This window comes from Andrographis paniculata, unplaced genomic scaffold (genome assembly GCF_009805555.1).
Source record: "Andrographis paniculata isolate CXL003 unplaced genomic scaffold, ASM980555v1 Contig77END, whole genome shotgun sequence".
Taxonomy (NCBI): Eukaryota; Viridiplantae; Streptophyta; class Magnoliopsida; order Lamiales; family Acanthaceae; genus Andrographis; species Andrographis paniculata.
In genome coordinates this window covers 2261030-2284685 of record NW_026137614.1, presented here as the reverse complement: position 1 = coordinate 2284685, position 23656 = coordinate 2261030, and the positions used below count along the sequence as shown (strand labels likewise).

Below are 23656 nucleotides of genomic sequence, written 5' to 3'. Positions count from 1 at the left end.
ATTAAAATCTTGTTGTAAATCTCTTAAGGTCAAGTACCAACGAAGTTGTTTTCTGTGTTAATATTTTCTACGCAATTACATTCAGTTCTTCTATCATTACGTGTTATAAATATATGTTTCACTTGCTTACCTTCCTCATTCGCTCGTTACATCCATGAGAACCTAGTCATCTAATAACATACAACGCAGACACAGCATTAACTGAACCTCCTCACCGCTCGCCTACTATCATTCACATATAAATATATAATATGCTCCTCTTCATCCACTCGCTTCTGCTCACCACCGTTCTCGCTGCATCCATCCCTTGCCCACTGTCTCCACTGAATGCTTTGTCAACCGCTCAATCTTCGGCATAAGGTTGACCGTACGGATGATTTTCTGACGATGCTCACCCAGAGTGATGCGGATGGCAGCTTGTTCTTGCACCACTTCTTGAAGAATCCGTCGGGCTTCAAGAAGCTGTTCGGTTGCATTTCGGAGGATGTCGTCGGTGATGTCGTTGTGCAGACTGAGGATATTCGGTTTGGGTTGAAACACTTCAAGGTTGATGACGTCTTCGGCAGGATCAGGAACAATGCCGTTCTTCTTCAATAACAGTGTGATCAAGGCAGGATACGGTAGGTTCGTTCCTTCAGTCTTCTGGCCTCGTGAGAACTTGACCATTTTTGACATCACAATAAAACCAAAGTTAATGTTAGGACAAAAGCGATCGATGGAATACATTAGTTTACCCATTTCAGAACCAATACTGGTTCCATTGCTGGTTAGAAGAATGTTCTTGGCGCAGAGACGGAAAAGACATTGAAATCTCAGGGAAAGCTCAGAGGCACTGAGTCCTTTTCTACCAAAGTCCACTGACTTGCGTGAGGACAGGAACAGGGCAACATCTCTCGTGGAGTCTTTCAGAAGATCAGAGGGTAGCTCTTCAGGATTGTCAATAGGGAGTTTTAACAGCTTGTTTATGACGCGCGGGCTTAGCTCAAAAACCTTGCCACGCACATAAGCTTTGTGAAACCAAGGAGAGTCTTGATCTAAGACATGAGCAGAAAGGTTAGCGTAAAACTCCTTGACCAATTTTGGACAGTACTTCCGTAGTTTGACAGCCCAGTGAAACAATCCTTTCCGGCGCAGATAGTCGGAAAAGCCAACCTCCAAATGCTCATTGCTTGTGAATTTCTTTTCAACCACAAATTTTCGGTCGGCGAGAATGTCATACTCAAACACTTCAGCAAGATCATCAAAGTGTGTAGTATCCATAGCTTGTTGCGCAGTAATGGAATGAGATCCGTGAGCTTTCTGACGAGTTTTGGACTTCTTTCCCTTTATGACTTTCTTTGAAAAAGATCGTTTGAGCCTTTTTCGAAAAGACCCGGGAACACCAGCACACAACTTCCTCTTTTTGGAGGGTTGTCTCTTTGACGAGGATGGAGTAAACTCAGCCTCCATGGCCTGTTCTGCAGATGGTTGTTGTTCTGGTGTCGCAACAACCTCATCACTACCTTCCACCATTTTTCCAAGTAACAGAGATTCAGGGACTGTGTCTGGTCCAGACGTTTCGGAAGATGACTCCTTATCTTGAGAAGGAAGCTGACTCACGACCCTGTCAATGAGAGCATCAAGATCTTCAGAGGAAGAACGAGGCTCAAGATTTGTACCTTCTATTCAATACCATGAACAACTTGTTCCGTAGGAACTTCTTCTTCAGCAACCACTTCATCTATATGTGTGTTAGTGACCTTATGTTCAGCGACGTGTTGTGGAACAACTTCCTCAGCATCACCAGCATTTTGAACTTCTTCAGTAACCAGGGGCTCCTCAGCAACCTTTTTGAGTTCTTCAATGGGGGCTTCGCCAGCGATAGTTGGAGGCTCTTCTTCAACAGCAACAGCAACTTCATTTCCAGTGATGATACCTTCATTTGGAGTAACATTTTCCTCTAGAACCTTCGATTGTTCATTCAAGGACTGTAGGGTTTGTGTAACAGTATCATCCTCTGCTTCCTTCAGATTTCCTTCGGCCAGTGGCGGAAGATTATTAATCGATTCAGAAACCTCCATGGGGTCGGGAGAGGGACTAACAGTTTCACTTCGTCGACCACGACCTCTGCCTCGAGTGCCAACACGCCCACGTCTACCACCTTCGGCTCCAGCGCGACGAACATTCCCAAAACGGGTTCGAGCCATGATTTTTCGCAAGAGAGAAAAGAATGAGGGAAAACCTTGTGACTGGAGGAGGTTATCTCTACAGACGACAACTGCCAAAAGAAATAGCCAGAGTAGAGAGGCGATCAGAACACGCTTTTGAATTTTCAATTAAGAATTCTCCCCCTTAGTCAATCAATTCCCCAAAAAGATGTCTTGACACAGCAGCTGCAGCGTTACTGACAACTTTAAGTCACTTCAACTTCTGCAACTTAAATCCCTCTCTCTGGAATGATCCTTATCACCACGATTCCCAAAATCCAATTTCCAGAGTATATAATTTCTCCCCTTACATATATAAATATATAGATATATATATATCTCCAATATTCATCAATGAAATCAAAATAAATTGGAGATAAATAATTTTTGACTTATGCAATGAAATTCAGAGAGGGCATGAACACATACCCAAGTTCCTCCTTAACTTCTCGAATTGGTCTCCATCCAGAGGCTTTGTGAGAATGTTTGCTTTCTATTCAACTGTTCCAATGTGTTGCAGATTACACACCCCATTTTCTACCAAGTCTCGAATGAAATGATATCGAATGTCGATATGCTTTGTCCTCCCATGCTGAACTGGATTCTTGGAGATATTAATAGCACTTGTGTTGTCACATAATAGAGTGAATGAATCCTGAATAATGCCATAATCATGCAGCATCTGTCGAATCCACAACAATTGAGCACAACAGCTCCCAGCAGCAATGTACTCAGCCTCAGCAGTGGATAGTGCAATTGAATTTTGTTTCTTCGAACTCCAACTCACAATATTGTCCCCGATGTAGAAACATCCACCAGTTGTGCTTTTCCTATCATCGCAACATCCAGCCCAATCTGAGTCCTTGAATCCAATAAGATCAAGACTAGATCTGTTTGAATACCATAGCCCAAGTTCAGCTGTCCCTTTGACATATCTGAGAATTCTCTTTGCAGCCTTCAGATGAGATTCCTTAGGAGCTGATTGGAACCTTGCACATACGCCAACACTGAAAGAAATATCTGGGCGACTAGCAGTCAGATACAGCAAACTCCCGATTATACTTCTGTACAATTTCCGATCAATAATCTTCCCATCATCATCCTTCGATAGCTTATCCTGTTGTCCTAAAGGAGTCCGGACAACCTTTGAATCACGAAGGCCAAATTTCTCAACCATATTCTGAGCATACTTCGATTGACTCAAGAAAGTTCCATCTGCTAGCTGCTTAACTTGTAATCCCAGAAAGAAATTGAGCTGACCAATCATACTCATTTCAAATTCAGCTTCCATGAATCTCACAAATTCGTTCTTCAACGATTCAGCAGTTGATCCAAACACAATATCATCTACATATACTTGTGCAATCATAAGATCTTTTCCCTGTAGCTTGATAAACAGGGTCTTGTCTGTTGATCCTCGAACATACTTCTTTTCCAGCAGGAAATTGGACAGCCTCTCATACCAGGCTCTTGGTGCTTGCTTAAGACCATAAAGCGCTTTCCTCAGTCTGTACACATGATCTGGATGAAAAGGATCCTCGAATCCTTTTGGTTGTTCAACATAAATTTCTTCTTTAATCCATCCATTCAAAAATGCTGTCTTGACGTCCATCTGGTAGAGAGTAAATCCCAAGGAACATGCAACAGATACCAGTAATCTCACTGCTTCAATACGTGCAACAGGAGCAAATGTTTCATCGTAGTCAATGCCTTCAATCTGTGTGTACCCCTGTGCAACTAACCTTGCCTTATTTCTGATGATATTCTCTTGTTCATATGATTTATTCTTGAAGATCCACTTCGTTCCAATAACATTCACATTAGTTGGCCTTTCAACTAAGTACCAAACTCGATTCCTTGTGAACTGATTCAGCTCATCTTGCATTGCATTAATCCAATATTCATCCTTGAGGGCATCGTCTACTGTCTTTGGCTCAACTGTGGAAATAAAACAATTCATCCCAGACAAATTCTTAAAATCAATTTGTTTACCTCGAGTTAATCTTCCTCCTTTTGGATCACCAATAACTGCATCAATTGGATGGTTTTGTGGAACTCTGGAACCATATCTTCTTGCTTCAGTATCAGATTCACTCTCTGCAGGTTGTAAGTTGGTTGTGGTAATATCGGTTGAACACTCTGGTTCTGACCAATCAAATCTGACTGAGCTCTCTGCAGCACTGTCACCAGTCTGAGGTACATCATTCTGAGTCTGAGGAACATTCTGAACATCTGGATGACTCTGAATTACTTTGGTGGGAGTGGCTTCATAATCATCATCATCATCATCATCATCATCACTCGGATGTATGGATTTCTTTTCCGAGAGGGCATCATCAAATATCACATTCACAGATTCCATCACCTTTTTAGTTCGATTGTTAAAGACTCTGTAAGCTCTGGAATTCAGAGAGTATCCCAAGAATATACCTTCGTCTGATCTAGCATCAAACTTATGTAGTTGATCTCTGTCCTTCATAATATAGCACTTACACCCAAATGTATGAAAGTATGAGACATTTGGTTTCTTTCCAGTCCAGATTTCATACGCTGTCTTTTCTGTGTGGGGTCTGAGATACACTCGATTAATCACATAGCAAGCTGTGTTAATAGCTTCAGCCCACAAATATTTGGCAACTCCCTTGGCATGCATAATTGACCTTGCCATTTCCTGTAGGGTTCGATTCTTTCTTTCCACCACTCCGTTTTGTTATGGAGTCTTTGGGGCAGAAAATTCATGCTTAATTCCCAATCCATTGCAGAATTCAGCAAACCTGCGATTCTCAAACTCCTTTCCATGATCAGTTCTCAACCTGTCAATCTTTGATTTCTTCTCATTCATAAGCCTTGTACTAAATTTTTCAAAGGCATTAAAGGCATCACTTTTCTCACGTAGGAAATCTACCCATGTATATCTTGAAAAGTCATCAACACAAACCAGGATATACTTCTTACCTCCAAGACTGCAGATATCGACTGGACCCATGAGATCCATATGCAACAGCTCCAGACAGTTGCTGCTGAAACGTTGTTCCAGTGAGGAATGTACAGCTCTCTTATGTTTTCCTCTCGCACAGTCACCACACGTAGTAATCGGGATCTTTGAAAATTTGGGTAATCCTCTGATAGCTCCAATTTTGCTAATCCTCGATAGATTCTGTGGATTGACATGACCCAATCTGGTGTGCCACAACATAGATTCATCATCTTTCAATATCAATGCTTCCATTTGAGGATATTCCAGCAAGTAACAATTGTTCTTTGATCGAACTCCAGTCATCACGCATTTTTGTTCAGTATCATATACTTCACATGAATTTTTCGTGAACTTCACATGTAAGTCATCATCACAAAGTTGACTAATGCTGATCAAGTTTGTACTCAGTCCTTCAACATAGTAGACTTTCGACAACTTTGGAATCCCTACTTTTTTAAGAGCGCCATATCCACTGATTTTTCCTTTTGCACCATCACCAAAGATAACATCTCCACTTCGGTCTTCAACATAATTTTTCAGAAGTTCTTTTTGATTAGTCATATGTCGTGAGCAACCACTATCAAAGTACCATCGATCTGCCCTGGTAGACTCTTGACTTGACAGAATCACATTGCATTCCACCTGTTTCAGACCTTCCTTAGGCATCCACACCAATTTGACTTTGATGTTATGTTTCAGACCTTCTGTAGGCCATCGAATGTGTTTCCCATTGATAACATCCTTTGCCAGTTTGAAACACTTCTCAGCTGAATGACCAGGATACAAGCAGTACTAGCAGTCAGTAGGCTGTAATAACGACGATCGATCATTCTGAGTTCTTCTGCGATATCTGTTCCAATTTCTGTTTTTGCTCTTCTTTGGATTCTGTTTCTTTACAGATACTGAATTCTTCTCTGGAAGTTTGACATCAGTTAACAAACCACCACGCACAAATGTAGTTGGTTTACTTTGAGAAGATCCACAGAATCCCAATCCTTTGTGATCACCAAATGGTTTACCAATCGAAAGGACTTCATCTAATTTTTCTTTTCCTTTCCGAAGTCTATCATTTTCATCCTTCAAATTCAAATTCTCTGACTTCAACTTCTGTGATTCAGCAGATTTATCATCAACAATCTTCCTCAGTTTTTCAAGTTCATCCTCAAGTTTTTCTTTTTGATCTTCCAGACGATAGATTGTTTCCAGCATCTCCTTGTTCTTCACTACAGCTTTCTTCTGTTCGATTACCATTTCCTCATAGGCTTCGATCAACTCTTCAGCATCAAGTTCCCTTGACTCATCAGCAGCTTTCGGGTTGGATTCCTCATTTCTTTTACTGATTTCACCAGCATTTGCCATAAATGCCACCACTTCATCACTTTCTGTCAGTTCCTCACCTCCAGCAGATTCACCATCTTCATTGTCACTCCATGTGGCTTGATAAACTCTCTTTTCCCTCTTCTTTACTGTTGGACAATCTGATTTAATATGTCCAACTCCACCACATCCATAACAGGTAGGTTCTTGAACCGTCTCTGGTTTTGCAGACACCACAAACTTCTTCTTAAATTCACCATCGAATCTTTCTTTTGGCTTGTTGTATGTAGTTGGTTTCTGCTCAGGGTATTTTCGTTGAGAACTGGATGTTCCTCCTCCCTGATAGCTATTTCTGTTCTGAAACTTCCCAAACTTCAGCTTGGCAGCTCGTTTCTCACTAATCATTCGCGAAAGTTTACGGCTCAGCAGTGCCATTTCTTCATCAGACTCTATCATCTTCAAGTCTTCAGCATTTAGAGCCATGCTTTTGGGTGCTTCATCTTCGATATAGTTCATTTCATAGCTCACCAACGTACCATACAGTTCATCCAATGTCATATTTCTCAGCTTTGGTGGTTCATCAAGCATAATCACTTTCGGTCTGAAATATTTTGTGAGACTTTTAAGCATTTTCCTCACCAGTCTCTTTTCTTCGAAGTGCATTCCAAGAGCTTCAGCTTGATTCACAACATCCATGAATCCGTTATGATAATCAGCAATCGTTTCATCTTCATTCATCTTCAGTCCTTCAAACAAGGTTTCAACATGATCCAACTTTGATTCTCGAACCTGTACAGACCCTTCAAATGCATTTTCCAGGATGTCCCATGCTTCCTTAGCAACTTTGCAGTTGGATATCAGCTTCGCTTGAGTTTCATCTACAGCATTAAAAATCGAGAAAAGGGCTTTCGAGTTGGCGATTGCAGCCGACTTTTCATTGGGAGTCCATTCTCTTTTCGGTTTCTTCACAAGAGAGATGATATTATCTTCATCTTGGATGGTCTTCATGGGATGAGACCATGCAGACTCAACAGCTTCAGAAACATCTTCACCTTGTAGCATCAGAAAAGCTTCCATCTTGTTTTTCCAACTTCGATAACTTGTTCCATCAAACAATGGAGGTCTCGATGTAGATCGACCTTCCTTACTCATCTTTGCAACTGTGAAAGAATCTACTCAGCAACTTAGAGAACACCGCTCTGATACCAAATGTTGGGATGGAATAAGTGCAACCCCAATAAATTCTTGTACACTTTTCCAAAAGGGCCAACTCCCGAAGCGTGGTAAAATCACAGTTATAGCATCATCTTGTCAACGAAATAAGGACAATATCCAAAGCAATAAAAGACAAGATATTTGGTAACCCGGTTCGGTTATAACCAACCTACATCCGGGGGATTCCAATCCAGGAGAAGTTCACTAATCAAAGTTGATTATGAACTAAACAGCCCAAGACTCCTTCATCCCATACTATAATGCAAACCACCTAGGAAAATCCCTCCACAGGTATAAGTTGTCACGAACTCGTAATGACAACTAGCAGATAGCAGGGTTGCTCAGACTTTGGACGAATCTCCTGATCGGATTTCCAATCTCTTCTTCCTCCGACGATGTCTCCGGCAAGTAAATGTGTCTAGCACTCTTTCAATGCATGGAGAAGGGAAGGGTTGGGGTTGAGATGGTTTAACTTACTTTCTCTCACAACAGTTCTCTCTCTAAACCCATGCAACAACCAAAAAACTCCCCCACGACTTATCAAGAAGCAGACAAACAAAGCAACAGGACAAACTCAATTAAAACCCTTTGCACGAAAGTGGAATGATGTATTCCTGCATGAACTCTGTCAAAGGTTGACCACCCAAAAATTCATTCTTTTTGTCTCTTCTAAGCTTCCCAAATCGAGAAGAGCAGACCAGCAGAGTTGCAGGCAGTCTGTTGTAGTAACCTGAATGGAAACAAGGAAAGGCAGCAGGGGAAAAGCAAGAAGAACCATATGCCAAAAAAAAGTTGGAGAAAAATATTGTTCCAACAATTTTTTATAAATTTTTATTGCTTTTCGATAGCTCCAACTTTGTAAGGGAATTCTCTAGATAGGAATGGCGAGGGGAGTTGAGATTTTCTCCTCTTCTAGCCGCTTACCTTACTGTTTTCTAAAATATTTTACTGCTTTGTTTTCTTGCTTTGATTTACTGCTTTCGTAATGTAGAGTTTTATTGTTTTCTTTAGTAAGTAATGAAATATCAAGATTTCTCATTTTTCACTCCTATCAAGAGTCATATTTGCGTCTAAATATTAGGATTAGAATTCTATTTCGTTGTGGAAGAACATAGAAGAATCGACTATCTTAGCCTAGTTTCGTGTCGTATTCATTAACAGATTCTAGGTAGTTCAATGTAGCTAAGTACGCGGGAGCCTTGCGACCTGCTTAGTTGCTGTTCTGAATTTGATTGTGATTAAAGAGAGGGAATAGAAGGGTAAAGTCACTAATGAGACAGAGATTATGATAATTAAAAGGGCATAAACGTGGATCTATTGAGCCACATAAATTTCTAGTGACAGTAGAATTACTTGTTTATAATGTTCTGATTCTGGACATCATTAAAATCTTGTTGTAAATCTCTTAAGGTCAAGTACCAACGAAGTTGTTTTCTGTGTTAATATTTTCTACGCAATTACATTCAGTTCTTCTATCATTACGTGTTATAAATATATGTTTCACTTGCTTACCTTCCTCATTCGCTCGTTACATCCATGAGAACCTAGTCATCTAATAACATACAGAACCTAGTCATCTAATAACATACAACGCAGACACAGCATTAACTGAACCTCCTCACCGCTCGCCTACTATCATTCACATATAAATATATAATATGCTCCTCTTCATCCACTCGCTTCTGCTCACCACCGTTCTCGCTGCATCCATCCCTTGCCCACTGTCTCCACTGAATGCTTTGTCAACCGCTCATCTTTACTTACTTTTCTTTAAATTTTGTTTTAGTTAACTCTTCGGCTCGCTTGCGAGCGAGCCAATCTTACTATTTTTCATTATCTATATCTGAATATGTACAATAATACATAATTCACCCAACAAATTCATAACAAATTTTTTATTCTAACTTTTAAAATCAAATTTTTTTGTATTAGGGACCGATGGAGTAATATATATATATATAATTTTTAAAATTACTAATAAATAAAATATTTTTTGTCTTGTGTATTAAAATCCAATATAAATTTAAATAAATAACACATTTAATATATAAAATAAAATTTTATATATTACAATACTTACAATAAAAAAATTATATAAAATACTATACTTCATAACAAATAAAAAATAAAAAAGAACATATATAGTCAAGATTAGTCTAATAAAAGGTGCTATAATCTCGTCATCTTAAAAAAGTTAAAAAATTGTATAAAATTAATAATAATAATAATAATAATGTCATGAAATAAATATTATTCAAATTATCTTTGAATCCATATCAACAAAACTTACAAAATCAATAAATAACACAATATTATATTAATCTAAATAACACAATATTATATTAATCTGCAATATTACAGTGTTGATTATTCATCTTAATAGAATATGATATCATCTTTAAATCTTAAAAATATTTGAAAAATGATATCATATTATTAATAATAAAAATATTTAAAACATAGAATAAAGATTATTTAAAATAATATATCAATTAATTAAATTGTGCCTAAAAACTTAAAAAAATTAAACTTTATTAAAATAATAGTAAAAAGTAGGTATATGGGTGTGTTTGTTTGGGTTTTCCCTCCAAAAATATCAAATCAAACATTTATTTTTCATTTTTTATATTATACTAAAAATCAATTTTACATTCAAACATCACATAACACCTATTTATATCACATCATACAACTATTCAAATTCAAAATTTTTACTATTCAAATCCCAACCCAAAATCCAAACCCTTAGTTTTCATATATGTATATATCCAAATTAAAAATATATAAATAAATCAAAAAAACAAATATAAAACTACTAATTAATTATTTCAATACTATACCAAAAATTTCGATCAGGTATCCACAGAAATTACCAGTATACCAAATTTTTCTGTATTTTCGATAAAATAAATCAATATTTCAATATTTTCGATATGGTTATCCATCCCTACACTCATCATATTAATGGGATATTTTTTATTTTTAAAATATCAAATCCACAGCAAAGACAGTGAACAATCCAAAACTATCTAGTAAAATAAACTAAGAACAATTTCCCAAAGGGTCCAAAAAAGTGGCAGTGAAATAAAAACAAACCCTTCATCACCACAACTATCTGATGCATCTCTTTAACATATCCACAAAACCATAAAATAACATTACAATGGCCAAATTCTAACAAGCAAAAATTGAATGCAACATCACACCAAACCGTAGTCCAGCAAAGCTTATAATCCACATACTGCAGCAACGAGTAAGGTTACCTACCTCAATCGGACAGCTCCGCATACTGCCATGGATTGAACTCTGTCGACTCGACATCATCCACTTCAGCGGCCATGGAGGACTGGATGGCATTCCGGTGCTCTGTGTACTTTCCATTGTAGCTGTATATTTCCAAGTCACCCCATGGAGTGGATGTAATATCATCAGTTTGATCGAACCACTTTGGGGTGAAATGATCGCCCTTTGCTTCTCGGGCTCTCTTTTCGGCTCTCTGTCTCTCTTCCAAACTAAAATGGTGTGATAATGAAAACAACAGATGGAAGTTAGGCCCAAGAACGGTGAGACATTAATTAATTTTCCGTCACAAGAAATTAGTCAAGGACTGTAGAATGTACATAAAAATTCAGTAATCATTGAGGAAATGCATAATGTAAGAAAATTGAAAAAAAATTTCACAAGCCAGCAATAAGAAATGTAGTAAATAATTATTTCTTTCAAAAGGGTGTTTTGAGGAAATTCCGATGCAGCCATGCTCACTAGATGTCACAGCTCTGATTGATTCCTTACAATTGATCATCAAAGGGAAGTTAGCCACAACATTAATTTGTCAAGAACCTTTTTCACTGGCTTGCCTTGAGCTTACGGAAAAAGTTGTATGCAATTAAGTTAGCCACAACATTAATTTTTGTCTAGAACCCATTATGTAACGAGAGAAGTTTAGGACCAATATAACATTGTTCAAGACTTATCTAATCAAATATGGCCTACGTAGAAGGTAAACAATGCTAATGATACTTTGAATCAAGGTCATATTGCAGTTATAAATAGAACATGTCAAAGCATATCAAATATTCTACTTATTAAATGCTTGATGTTCTTAAAGGTTCAATATAGATTAAGTGGCACTATTTTAAAAAAAAAAAAAAATTATTATTATCAAGAAAGATAATTACCTATTTGAGTTATTCACAGTCAATTGATTTCAAATAGGAAAAGTACAGAGAACAAAACAATAGCAACCAAGAATCAACAGTGTGCAGCTTGTTGTTCTAGAAAGCATAACTAACTCCATAGAATGTGTAATGGGGTAGCCAAAAGCCATGAAGTGAATTTAAATGAACACAAAGCCACAAACAATGGTGATTTAATGCTAAACATCAAGGCTCATAAACAGAAATCTTCTTATTTAAGCATGTTCGTTAGTGTGCTTGTGTAGGGGGAGAGACTGACCTGCTCTTTGCAGCTCCAGCCTTAGATAGGTCACCTTTCTCAAGTGCCCATCTATCAGGACGTAAACGTGAATCTGATGGCAACAACTTCTTGGGTGCAGTGTCAAAGCTGTTTAATTTATGTGCAAAATGGGTAAATTGAAATTTGTCATTTGGTGGAGCTTCAGCAACATGCCAAACCTACAAATGCAATTCATATAATAATTTAATCCTCAATTTCAAAGTTGAAAAGAATAGAAAGATCAGTTCAAGATCTCAGAATATACCAAATTTTGTAGAGGTTAAGAAGCAGATAACAGTAAATGTATGAATTTTCCCACCTCTTTCAATTCTGTGCCAGTTAGAGGTTCTCCTTCCCGATCACATGGTTGGTAACTTATGGACTCACTCCATTTCCCGGTCATCAATATTTGAGGTTCTTCTTCAGCATTGTATACATACCCATCCACCTCATATCTATTAGCTCTGCATAGGGAATGGATATTGATATTAGAGACAGCTTTAAAACAGCCCATGAGGTTGATTTTACCAATCAACAACTCCACAGTCAAAATTCCTGTAATTATAATGACTGGAAGTGTTTTAAAAAGTCATTTTTAAAGTAGGATAATTATTCGCTATATCTGAGATTATATTTTTTTTAAACTAGCTGCATCCTGTTAATTTATTATCTGAAAGAATCTCCTCTTACAGACAACCAATAACCACCAGTGCAACAATCCCTGGTCCTCGGCATTGTCATAAGAATCAACCGAGGAAGAGAAACAAAAAATGGCACCATTATCAAATCAAATGTACAAACAAAATCTGCTCTTTGACATTACCCCAAACCTGATCTCAATCAAATAGGCATCTCAACCATTAAATTCAAGAACCAGAGAATTCATGAAAGGTATGACAAGAAAATCATAAACTACCGTGAGAGACAAGAACTAAGATGGGAAGTGAATGCACACAAGACAAGGGTTTTATTTTTCCATTAGTTTCATTTTAAGATTTTTGGATTAAAAAATTCCATAAATCAATCATTAATGAAAGAAAATCTATATTAGGCTCATCGGTCATTATTTTCCCAGAGAAGAAGCAATGACAGTGTCTGGGGAATAGAGAAATTGGCTGACTAAAGAGCAAGAATAGCTGGAAGTAGCATACCCGAACCAACCACAAGGTTGAAAATACAAAACAACTTTGTCCCCTGTAGTCATATTTGTCATGATCATTTCTCCTGGTGAATCAACCCAAGTACGGCCAAAAATCAAGTTGTTGACTTTTGTTGGAGGCGGCACCAAATCCAGGACAACACCATCTCTTTTGAGAGTGACACGAGTTCTGCATTGAAGATACCACAAATTCTACTCAGAATGGATCAATTATTTCAATAAAAGAAAAAAAGGATGCTAAATGACTTTTTGCATATATATATATATATATATGTATATACATAAAGGTGTAATGAAACTAGTATAATTCATGCAAAAATACCTTCCAACAGGATAGACATCAAGAGAGTTTCCTAAAAATTTTGTTCTTAACTTAGATGTCACATCATATGTGAAATGCTCATTTTCAGCATGACCAGCACTCATTGGAGGATGATGGCTGACCTACAAAATTGAAAAAATCTTAAAATTAACTTAAACCCTATAAAAGCAACACAATATATTTGAACAAGTTTTATTCACAACAAGTTCCGGAAATGAGAATGTGGTTAGCACCTATCTTTTCCCACAAGATATGATCTCAACCAGTATATTCTAGAGAAATATTGATTCATCCAACGTTTTTAGATGAATTGATTTTTAGTATGTGGTACAAGGAATTGTGTCAAAAATATAAAATATATTATTTTGAAGTTAAATATTTGACTTTTTGTAATGAATATTTGAAGTTTTTTCTTTACTTTACGATTTTTGTAAAAAGTATTTAGTATTATTTATTATTATTTTTGGGGACACAATTCAAAAATAGTGTTGGAAGAACAGTGATGAAGAAATTAATCGATAAAAAAGTATATTGGATTATAGAACACAAGTTCATTAGATGACCAATTCACCTGCTCTGAGAGGAATGTAATCCCATCATGGTTAACCATTTCGTAAGTCTCACCAAGAATTGGATTGAAAGGCTTCCAGGTACGTTGGTAAGCAAAATAAACAGATACTGCCCATGATGCTGGATTAAAGTGCAACAGCAGAAACTAAAGTATCATAAATCTCATGTATTACACTTTTTATAAGTAAAAATCCCTGCTGTTTAAAACAAGATTACTTACAGGCATACACCATCCGCATGTATGGGTCTTCACATGTATCAGCTAGATCTAAAAGATGGGCGTATTCCATTAACTGTCATAAAAAATAAAAATAAAAAAAATGAAAAAAACCATATAAATAGAACCAGGTGAGGTGGGAGCCTGTGACAACAGTAGTAGAAACAGCAGCCGATGATAATGCACAAACCTCTGCCATTTTCTGTAACATTGTCATTGGCTCAAATATGAGGACGGGGAGAGTCACCATTGATGTGACATCAGAACCAATATATTTTTGCATCATTTTCCAATAACTATCTCGTTCCTTTGATGGAAACAAAAGATGTATCAGTTCATACACCAATAGACATGCATCCACATGGCAGTTAAAACGACTTATAATGCAGCAGGTAATAACTCATGCATAATACATAAAGTATGAGAACTACAGATACAGAGAGAAAAACATTAATTTTAAAAAATAAAGAAAAAAAAAAAAATCCAAGAGTATTGTTGATATTTCAAAAAATATTCCAAACACAATTTGGAGATAATTGAGTTCTTTCATTGTTTAATACAATGCCAAAACATTGTAATGGATAAATGTGATAAAAAAGTGGAAAGAGTTTCAACCACATAAACTTGATTTGGAGTTTTGATATGCATTTAGTCTTAAGATATGGCAAAGTATGATCGTATAATAAATCAATTTTGCAATAAAATTTGGAAATCCTAGTACAAGTGCATGGAGGAGTTGATTCTTCCATTACCATGAAAAGTATAAACTTTATTTTGGAAAAAGGCATCAAAATCATTTTTGAGAAAAATAAAATAACCCCAAGAAAACTCACTTCCTGCCTAAATCTTCCTTTATGTGCTTCCTCTTCAGCATCTTCTTTTCCTCCTTCAGGATTAATAACTTCTACCCCTTCATAGCCAAGAAATCTAGGCAATGAAAAAGGAACACAAATTTAAAATAAATTACATTATAACTTGTCATGTATTACAAAATAGAATAAATTAAAACAATATAACCCATTTCAATGTGAACAAGATTGAAACAACAGAATTGTTTTTAGTTCATTGGAAAATTATAATTCCTAAGAAATTAAAAAAAAATAAAATAAAATCCAAAAGTATGAAGCAACTTTGTCTCTAATGTGGTAACGAATTATATTCTTCATATGCATCGTTATCATAAAGAAATGGAAATACTTGCATGACAAAGGAAAAGATAACCAAAGCAAAAAGAACATGTCCTTATGTTTGGAATCTCATACATGAGTTGTTTAAAAGTTGTTTTTCTGATTGCAATATTATGTTTTTGAAAATAATAATAATAATAATAATAATAATAATAATAATAATAATAATAATAATAATAATAATAATCTATTTGCAAATAAAAGATGCCCAAGAAAAGAGAAGAACGGGTGTAAAAGATATGATAAAATATTGGATAGATTCATAGAGAGCTTGGATAGTAAATATATTGCTTTTGAATCCATAATTTTAGGCAAGATTCAATGGAAAAATTAACATCTTCCAAGAAACAAAACAAAAGGGAAAACCAAACTCCATTTCAACCATTAGGATAGCATTCCAATCAAGTCTTTCATTTAATTTTTCCTTCCATAGCTAATGTACAATAAAGTATAGCATACGTGCCCTCTTTAGCCATTGTAAATTTTTGGATATTTAAAATAATAAACACCAAAAGGGCGGGTTTGGATGTGTAATTTAAATTGAAATGGAGAATCCAAACAAGCTTTGTTGAATGAAGCCAATGCAAATGAAACCACCACAGCACAAAACCAATACAATTCTGATGTCAAATTTATCCTCTGCACTACTTACATTTGACCAAAAGACTAAACTAAGAACTCAATTTTAACATTGGTTTTATTGAAGGAGTAGAAAATAAACCTCCAAAATGCTCTGAGGAAATGAGTAAGGACACATAACTCACTCGATTTTACATTGTTTTATAAAAAAAAAAATGCTTATAATCAAGAACAAAACAGTTTTTTTTTTCCTTCACATCTCAAACATACCAAATCAAATGACATCTTGAGTACCAAAACCCTTGGGTGTCCACCAGAAAACTTCACAAATGTATGAATACACAAACTCGAGATATCTATTACTTCCAGATTTATATTTAAGATCGCAATCGACATGCCAATCACTTGGACCCTATTAGGCAGTAAAATCGCAACTATGCTGAAGCTGCAGCATTCATCAATCTACCAAGTAAATCGTAAGCTCCATCATTAGTGAAGCAAGGTTCCAAATTGAAACTCGTCAACATCAACGAAACTACAAGTGCACGGACAGAAATAAATTCGATAAAAACAAAACTCTTGAGTACACTAAAAAACCTGATTTTGCATCCAAAAAACTTAAAAACAGCAGAAGTTACAGCTATTTACCCGTTGACGGATCTGTGCATGGCGTTTCCGAAAATCGATAGCCCCGATGTCATGGCCGCAAAGAATCCCCCTTTGCTCTGATTCTTCTCCGGACTACCCATTTTTTCCGCAAGAAAAATCTAATTCAAATTACCTAACTCAAATCCGATTCAAATATATTCCAAATTACAGAAGGAATACAAATCGAATCCCAGCACTATCAAAAAATCAGGATTGGACCGGTCTGCGCGCTATCAATTTTTGAAATCCTCGATTCGATCGATCGATCGGCGATTCCTCTGAATACCGAAATGAATTCGATTCAGATTGGCCATATCTACAAAAACATAGGGGCAAATGTGGAAAAACAACAAAGCATATACAGAGTGGAACTACAATTCTTCAAGTTGGCGGTTCGTGCTTTCTAATTTCCTCCTTAGAAAATCCACGTGCGAGCCCCGCGCGTGGATCTACACCTCACATGTGATTGGAAGCGGCCGCCGGCGCGTGCCGCCGATTAAATCATTGACCCTCCGGAGTAATCAACGGGATTATTGCAGGCCATGGGTCCACGTTTACTAAGTTTGACCGTGTCAAATCTCTAAACCCACAGTTCTAATATGACTTAAGGGTTTGTTTCTTCGACGAGTCGTCGAAAATTTTAGTTTGAATTTAACATTAAAATAACATATTATGCGATATTTTATAAATGGAAAAATATATTTTCTTCGTCTCAAATATTGTGTATAATTAGTAGATAATTAAGAATGTACTGTGAAAATAATTATTTTATAATATAAATAATTATAAATTAAGATTAAGATAACTAATTAGTTTAATTAAAATTAAAATTAAAAAAAAATTAAAAATTTAAAATGAGATTAAAATGTGTAATCATTTTTCAGAAAATGAAAGTGACATGGTATGTGGAACGGACAGAAATGGGAACGTGGACATGGTATTGGGATGGAGGGAGTATTATTTTAGTTCACTGCTAATTTATTCATTTGTTTTTTTATATTAATCTTTGAATATTAATTATTATATCAAAATATAATATAAATCAAGAAAAAATGATAAAAATATTTTTATTGGTGTCTTATAATAGTAATGTAATGATATTTGTACAAAAAATTATACAAATATAACGATATTTTTAAATTTAAAAACAATGACGTCAAATGCAAATTGATAGATTGACTGTGAACAGATGTTGGCGATAGAAGGAGGTAATATTTTTTTTAGGAAACGTTTTCAAATAGTAGAAAATTGAGAATTTTTTGACTAAAGAAACACAATTATATTTTATTTTACTAAAAATTAAAATATTAATTAAACTAATAAATGTCATCAATTAATGGTGTGTTTCTTTTTGTTGAGTTTGAAAATAATTTGTTTGAATTTAGTATTAAAATAATATTTAATATCGGATACTTTGTGAGAAAAAAAATTTATTTTTTTCGAAAAATGCAGAGTTCAAACAGTAAAAATTTTTTTAAAAAAATTGTTAAATAAACGGATTTTAAATAAAAATATATATCCGGTTTCAATATATATTTTCAAAGTTTTTTTTAAAAAAAATAATAATAAATTAAATACTACCTCATTCCCATAAAAAAGGCAACATTTGAGTTTTGGATCATTGTATTTTAAAAATATCTTTATATTTATATTTATTCTTCAAATGTCAATATTTCTATTATCAAAGATTAATAAATGTATTTTTATCATTTTCTTTTTATTTGGAGTATGTATTGATATAACAATTAATATTCAAATATCAACGTGCAAAAAACTCACGGTACTCTTCTTATGGGGACGGAATATTATTAAATTTTATACCTTTAAAATGAAAAAAAATATGTGGTGTGATTATATTTAAAAATTAATATTGATGAATAGTTTTAAAAGTATTCAGGCAAAACTTCTTCAACTTTCTAGCACTACCTAACTATACAGCATATCAATTTTATTTTGGTATAAAAAAAATTTAGATAGTCCCTTCAATTCTCCCATATATACAAAAAGTACTAAAAATAGTTGAATATATAATTAACATTCCATTAATTGCATGCATCCATCCATTGCGGATTACCCACGAATATGTAGGAAAGCAGTGAGGCTTGGGTTGCATGATTTGTTGATCATGCATTGTGCTTTGTGAGTTGGCCGCCCGCCCGTCGTACGTGGATCCGTCGACCGACCGACCAACCGACCCTTAGCTGCTTCCTAATTAATTAATTAAATAAATATAATTAATAATTCTGTGATATTCTAACCTCGATTGGTCCCAATGGGAAGGACTCCTTTGGCCTATTCGGCGGAGTCCACGGCCGTACTTCCGATCAAAGATCCCCATTCCCAAAATTATCGTAATTGTTCCGACAACAACAGTAGCAGGTATTCAAAATGGGTGCCATGGCTGGTGCCCGCCATCATCGTGGCCAATATAATCATCTTTATCGTCACCATGTACGTCAACAATTGCCCCGCCCATTACGACGAGGCAGACTGCCTTGCCGCCCGGGAGCTCGGCCCCTTTGCGTTCCAAAGCACGCACGAGAACCCGTTGCTCGGCCCATCCTCCACCACGTGAGTGAGTCTCTCTATATTATATATATATATATATATATATTGATTTGATTAATTAACGTTGGGTTGGTTCGTTGTAGTTAGAGCTGTAAAAGAGCTGAATATAATCGAGTTTGTCATGTTTGAACTCGGATTGTTAATGATTCAAGTTTGGCTCGTATTCGTTCGTTAAGAGATACAAGTTTAAATTTTTATTTGAGCTCGGCTCGTTTAACAATTTTTTTCTTTATGTTTGGCTCGGCTCGTTAAGAGAAATTTTATTTTTTTTGTTTAATTTTTTTTTTAAATTTAAATTTAATTAATAATAATTATAATTTTTATTAATAAATTTAAATATAAAATATAAAAAAATACTCTCTCCTTCCTGAAATGGTGGCATGTAGTAAAAAAAACAAAAATACGCCTATTAGTATTGTGTAATATAAAAGTAATGGCATTTGTGTAATATACTGTAAATTGAAAAGATATTTATTATTTTAGGTAGGTAGTCGAATTACTAAATTAGGAAATCATAACCTCGTTTTGGACGGATGAAAATGAAAAATAGCAACCTTTCAATGGGATATAGGAAGTATAATATTTATAAAGATATATATACTTATTGAATACAAAATTATTAATTTAATTTTTCTAATAAATACTATTGAATATTCGCGAACTTGTTCAAGCTCGTTTGTGAACACAACGAGCTAAAATTTTTGTTTGTGTACGGCTTGTTTAGGTTAACGAACGAGCTCTTAACAAGCTCAAATAAACCAAATCGAACCAGACCAAGTCGAGTTCGCGAACTGTTTGTTTGTTTTACAGCTCTAGTTGTAATCACATTCCATTTCGTTCCATTCCATGTGATTAGGCTCCTTGCAATGGGAGCAATGGAGGTGAAGAAGGTGGTAGAGCAGCACCAAGTGTGGCGATTGGTGTCGTGCATGTGGCTGCACGCCGGGGTGATTCACATCTTTGCCAATATGTTGAGCCTTCTATTCGTCGGCATTCGTCTCGAGGAAGAATTCGGATTCGGCAGAATCGGTTTGCTCTATGTGATCTCAGGAATGGGCGGGAGTTTGTCGTCCGCTTTGTTCGTTCGAGACAACATCTCCGTGGGCGCCTCGGGCGCGTTGTTTGGTTTGCTCGGCGGAATGTTGTCGGAACTCTTTGTAAATTGGACAATATACGAGAACAAGGTTTGTGTGTATAGATATATAATTTATTAATAAATATTGTCACGTATGTTGATATGATATGCTCCATGACGAGTGCAGGTGGAATCGCTGGTGAGCTTGGTGATTATCATATTAATAAATATGGCGGTGGGAATCTTACCTCATGTGGACAACTTCGCCCATTTGGGAGGATTTAGCACAGGATTCTTACTGGGCTTTGTTCTTCTGATCCGCCCTCAGTTCGGATGGGTCAAGAACTTTAACAATAATAACTCCAAGCCCAAGTACAAGGCCTATCAGTGCTTCTTGTTGATCATTGCCGCCATCATTTTGATTGCCGGGTAATCTATAAATATAAATATATAAAATAATTTAATTTAATTTTCCCAATAATTAATGAATTAATTAAATAATTTAATTTGGTGAGATAGATTCACGGTGGGATTACTACTGCTGCTTCGAGGGGTGGATGGAAATAACCATTGCTCTTGGTGTCATTACCTGAGCTGTGTCCCCACGCCATTATGGAGCTGCGATGCACGATGCATGGTCAGTATCTATATATATCTAATCCTTATTTCATTCCAAAACTATAGTCTGGATTGTATTTAACACTGAATATATTGATAGTGGATAAAAAGTATGAGTAAAAAACTTTTTTGCCCTTGAGTATATTAGTATAAAAAATAGTGTCAATTGTGTATTAATAATAAAAAAAGTAAGGGTAATTTTACAGTGAAATAGTTATTTATGGAAATGAGCCTATTGTTTTGGGACGGGTAAACAGGACTATTGTATTGGGACAGAGGAAGTATGAAGGAAAAAAAAAGTAAAAAATACTTTTATTAATATCTTATAATACTAATATAATAATATTTGTATAAAACATTATACAAATATAAAAATATTTTTAATATTAAATTTAATAACAAAAGATAAATATAATTTTTAGAGATAGTTGTGGTAGAGATGGTTTGGTACGATGTATAAAAAAAATTATGTTGTATCGAAATTTACAATATGCAAAATATACCAAACATTATAAAATAAATTATTTTTTATTTTTAAAATATTATGTTATAAATATATATATCAATTTCAACTCCACAAACCTTTCCTAGAGTTTTGGAAAATTGTATATGAATAATTTCAAAAATTAATTTTTAAATATATGAAACATAGTACTATAATTATGTGTGATCATTTATATTTATTTATTTCTGTGTGTCTGCGGTTACGTTGGTGCAGTCCATCCAGTTTAACAATCAGCTGAACTTGACATGCGTGACGACCCATAGGAGCCAAATTTTTATGTTGGACGACGCCGTCAACAACACTGCCCGGATTCAAAATCTTTGCGTCGAGCTTTGCCGCTAGTTCATATTGTGCGTATACATATATATATATACACACACACACACGTGTGCATTGGCGGGCACGGTTGGATTAATTTGGGAGTTGGAATCATTTGGATCGAATATATATATATCAATTTTTATTATCCGGATTCGATTTTGATGTTTTTATATAATCGATTATATAAAATTTGGACTAATCGATTATCCCCAAAAACATCAAATCAAACACTTATTTTTATTTTTTATATTATACTAAAAATTAATTTTATATTCAAAATATCACATCTACACCTATTTATATCACATCATACAACTATTCAAATTCAAAATTTTTACTATTCAAATCCCAACCATTTATGGTGTGTTTGTTTTATTTTTTATTTTTTTAATTTTTAAAATTATAAATTTGATTTTTATTTTTTTAAATTTTTAAAAAATTTATTTAAAATTATAAAAATAAAAAGTTGTTTAAAATAATAGAAAAAATTGAATATTTGAAGAATAATAGAGAAAAATAGAATTATGATTGGAATAAAATTAGTTTGTGGACGGAGGGAGTATATATATATATATATTTCTCCGAGACGCCTCCGAGACGCCTAAAGCATGGGATCGTCACTGTACCCCGGAATCGATGTCGGTGTATCCAAGAAGGAAAGCCAAGCAATCATTTTCAGCGCGCGTCTTAGCCGTCATCTGCGCCTGCTTCATAGTCGCCGGAATTATCATATTATACAGGCGTTACAGATGCCGTTTCAAGGCTCCAAATCCGTCGGCACCGGCCGTCCATTTCCTGCCGGAGCCGCGCAGAGGACTCAAACTCGGAATAGGTTTGGTCATGCAAGCAACGCAGCGGTTGAAATATTTTGATTCCTAAGAGGATCATAAGCTAGACGAGATGCAAAATTTTGTGATTTTTTCAGAAGAAAAACAAACCATGTCGCGACCATAAATTGAATATGTTATATAATTATATATATATATATATATAGAGAGAGAGAGAGAGAGGGAGGGTGGGAGAGAGAGATTGAAATGTGTAATATGCAAGAAATTCATTACAAATGATGCCATATTTATAGGCAAAGAAAGTCTTAACATGCACGGTTATGCAACACTTCGTCTATGAAGATGAGACATAGCAAAAGTAGCAAAATATTGATATATATTTCCTTCGTCCCCAATACAAATAGTTTTGTTTATCATTTTTGTCCATTTTAAAACAATAGTTTTATTTTCATAAATTATCATATCGTAAAACTACCTTTACTTTTTCATTTTTATATATTAAGATAATTAATAAATATTGAAATAAAATAATTATAAATTAAAATTAAGATAATTAAATAATTTAATTAAAATTTAAAAAATTATAAATTATAAAATTTAAATGAAATTAAAATATATAATTATATATTTTTAAAAAATAATAACTAATTATATGAGAGGAAAAAAAAAATAATCACTTTTATGTCTTGAAAGTGGTTTGGTTGGAATTTTCTTCAAAATTTTTATTATTTTTTATTTATTAATTTATATTTAGAAGAGTCCTTGATTAAATTTTTATAGTATTTTATATTTTATATTTCTTCCAACTCGAGGTGTTTCAAAATTTTACTATTTAACTTATATTTTCTCTGTTACGGTAAGATGAACTATTTGGTTAGGGACACGGTATTTAGTTAGTATAAATTAGTAATTTATTAATAATAAATTATGATATTATTTAATATTTTTA

General features: G+C 34.8%; 4 protein-coding genes and 1 long non-coding RNA gene across 5 annotated transcripts; 1 reads left to right on the top strand and 4 right to left on the bottom strand.

The window, feature by feature from the left end:
- Positions 1-279: 279 nt before the first annotated feature.
- Positions 280-2186, bottom strand: LOC127239189 (uncharacterized). Its single transcript, XM_051257216.1, has 2 exons — positions 1673-2186; positions 280-1625 (listed from the first exon to the last, which is right to left on the bottom strand). Exons 1-2 carry the CDS (start codon positions 2184-2186, stop codon positions 280-282), a joined length of 1860 nt encoding a protein of 619 aa, XP_051113173.1.
- Positions 2187-4896: 2710 nt separating this feature from the next.
- Positions 4897-7632, bottom strand: LOC127239187 (uncharacterized). Its single transcript, XM_051257215.1, has 3 exons — positions 6263-7632; positions 6061-6077; positions 4897-5930 (listed from the first exon to the last, which is right to left on the bottom strand). Exons 1-3 carry the CDS (start codon positions 7630-7632, stop codon positions 4897-4899), a joined length of 2421 nt encoding a protein of 806 aa, XP_051113172.1.
- Positions 7633-10706: 3074 nt separating this feature from the next.
- LOC127239362 (oxysterol-binding protein-related protein 3C-like) lies at positions 10707-17188 on the bottom strand. The gene is made up of 10 exons (XM_051257466.1): positions 16833-17188; positions 15252-15345; positions 14609-14725; positions 14422-14494; positions 14203-14321; positions 13632-13753; positions 13302-13478; positions 12470-12614; positions 12151-12329; positions 10707-11207 (listed from the first exon to the last, which is right to left on the bottom strand). Exons 1-10 carry the CDS (start codon positions 16931-16933, stop codon positions 10964-10966), a joined length of 1371 nt encoding a protein of 456 aa, XP_051113423.1. The 5' UTR covers positions 16934-17188; the 3' UTR covers positions 10707-10963.
- A 1916-nt stretch (positions 17189-19104) lies between these two features.
- Positions 19105-21940, top strand: LOC127239358 (RHOMBOID-like protein 2). The gene is made up of 5 exons (XM_051257465.1): positions 19105-19403; positions 20257-20584; positions 20663-20904; positions 20995-21112; positions 21812-21940. Exons 1-5 carry the CDS (start codon positions 19105-19107, stop codon positions 21938-21940), a joined length of 1116 nt encoding a protein of 371 aa, XP_051113422.1.
- On the bottom strand, positions 20808-22885 carry LOC127239359 (uncharacterized). The gene is made up of 3 exons (XR_007836111.1): positions 22546-22885; positions 21012-21093; positions 20808-20909 (listed from the first exon to the last, which is right to left on the bottom strand). It is a non-coding gene; the product is annotated as an uncharacterized LOC127239359 (long non-coding RNA).
- Between the last annotated feature and the right edge of the window lie 771 nt (positions 22886-23656).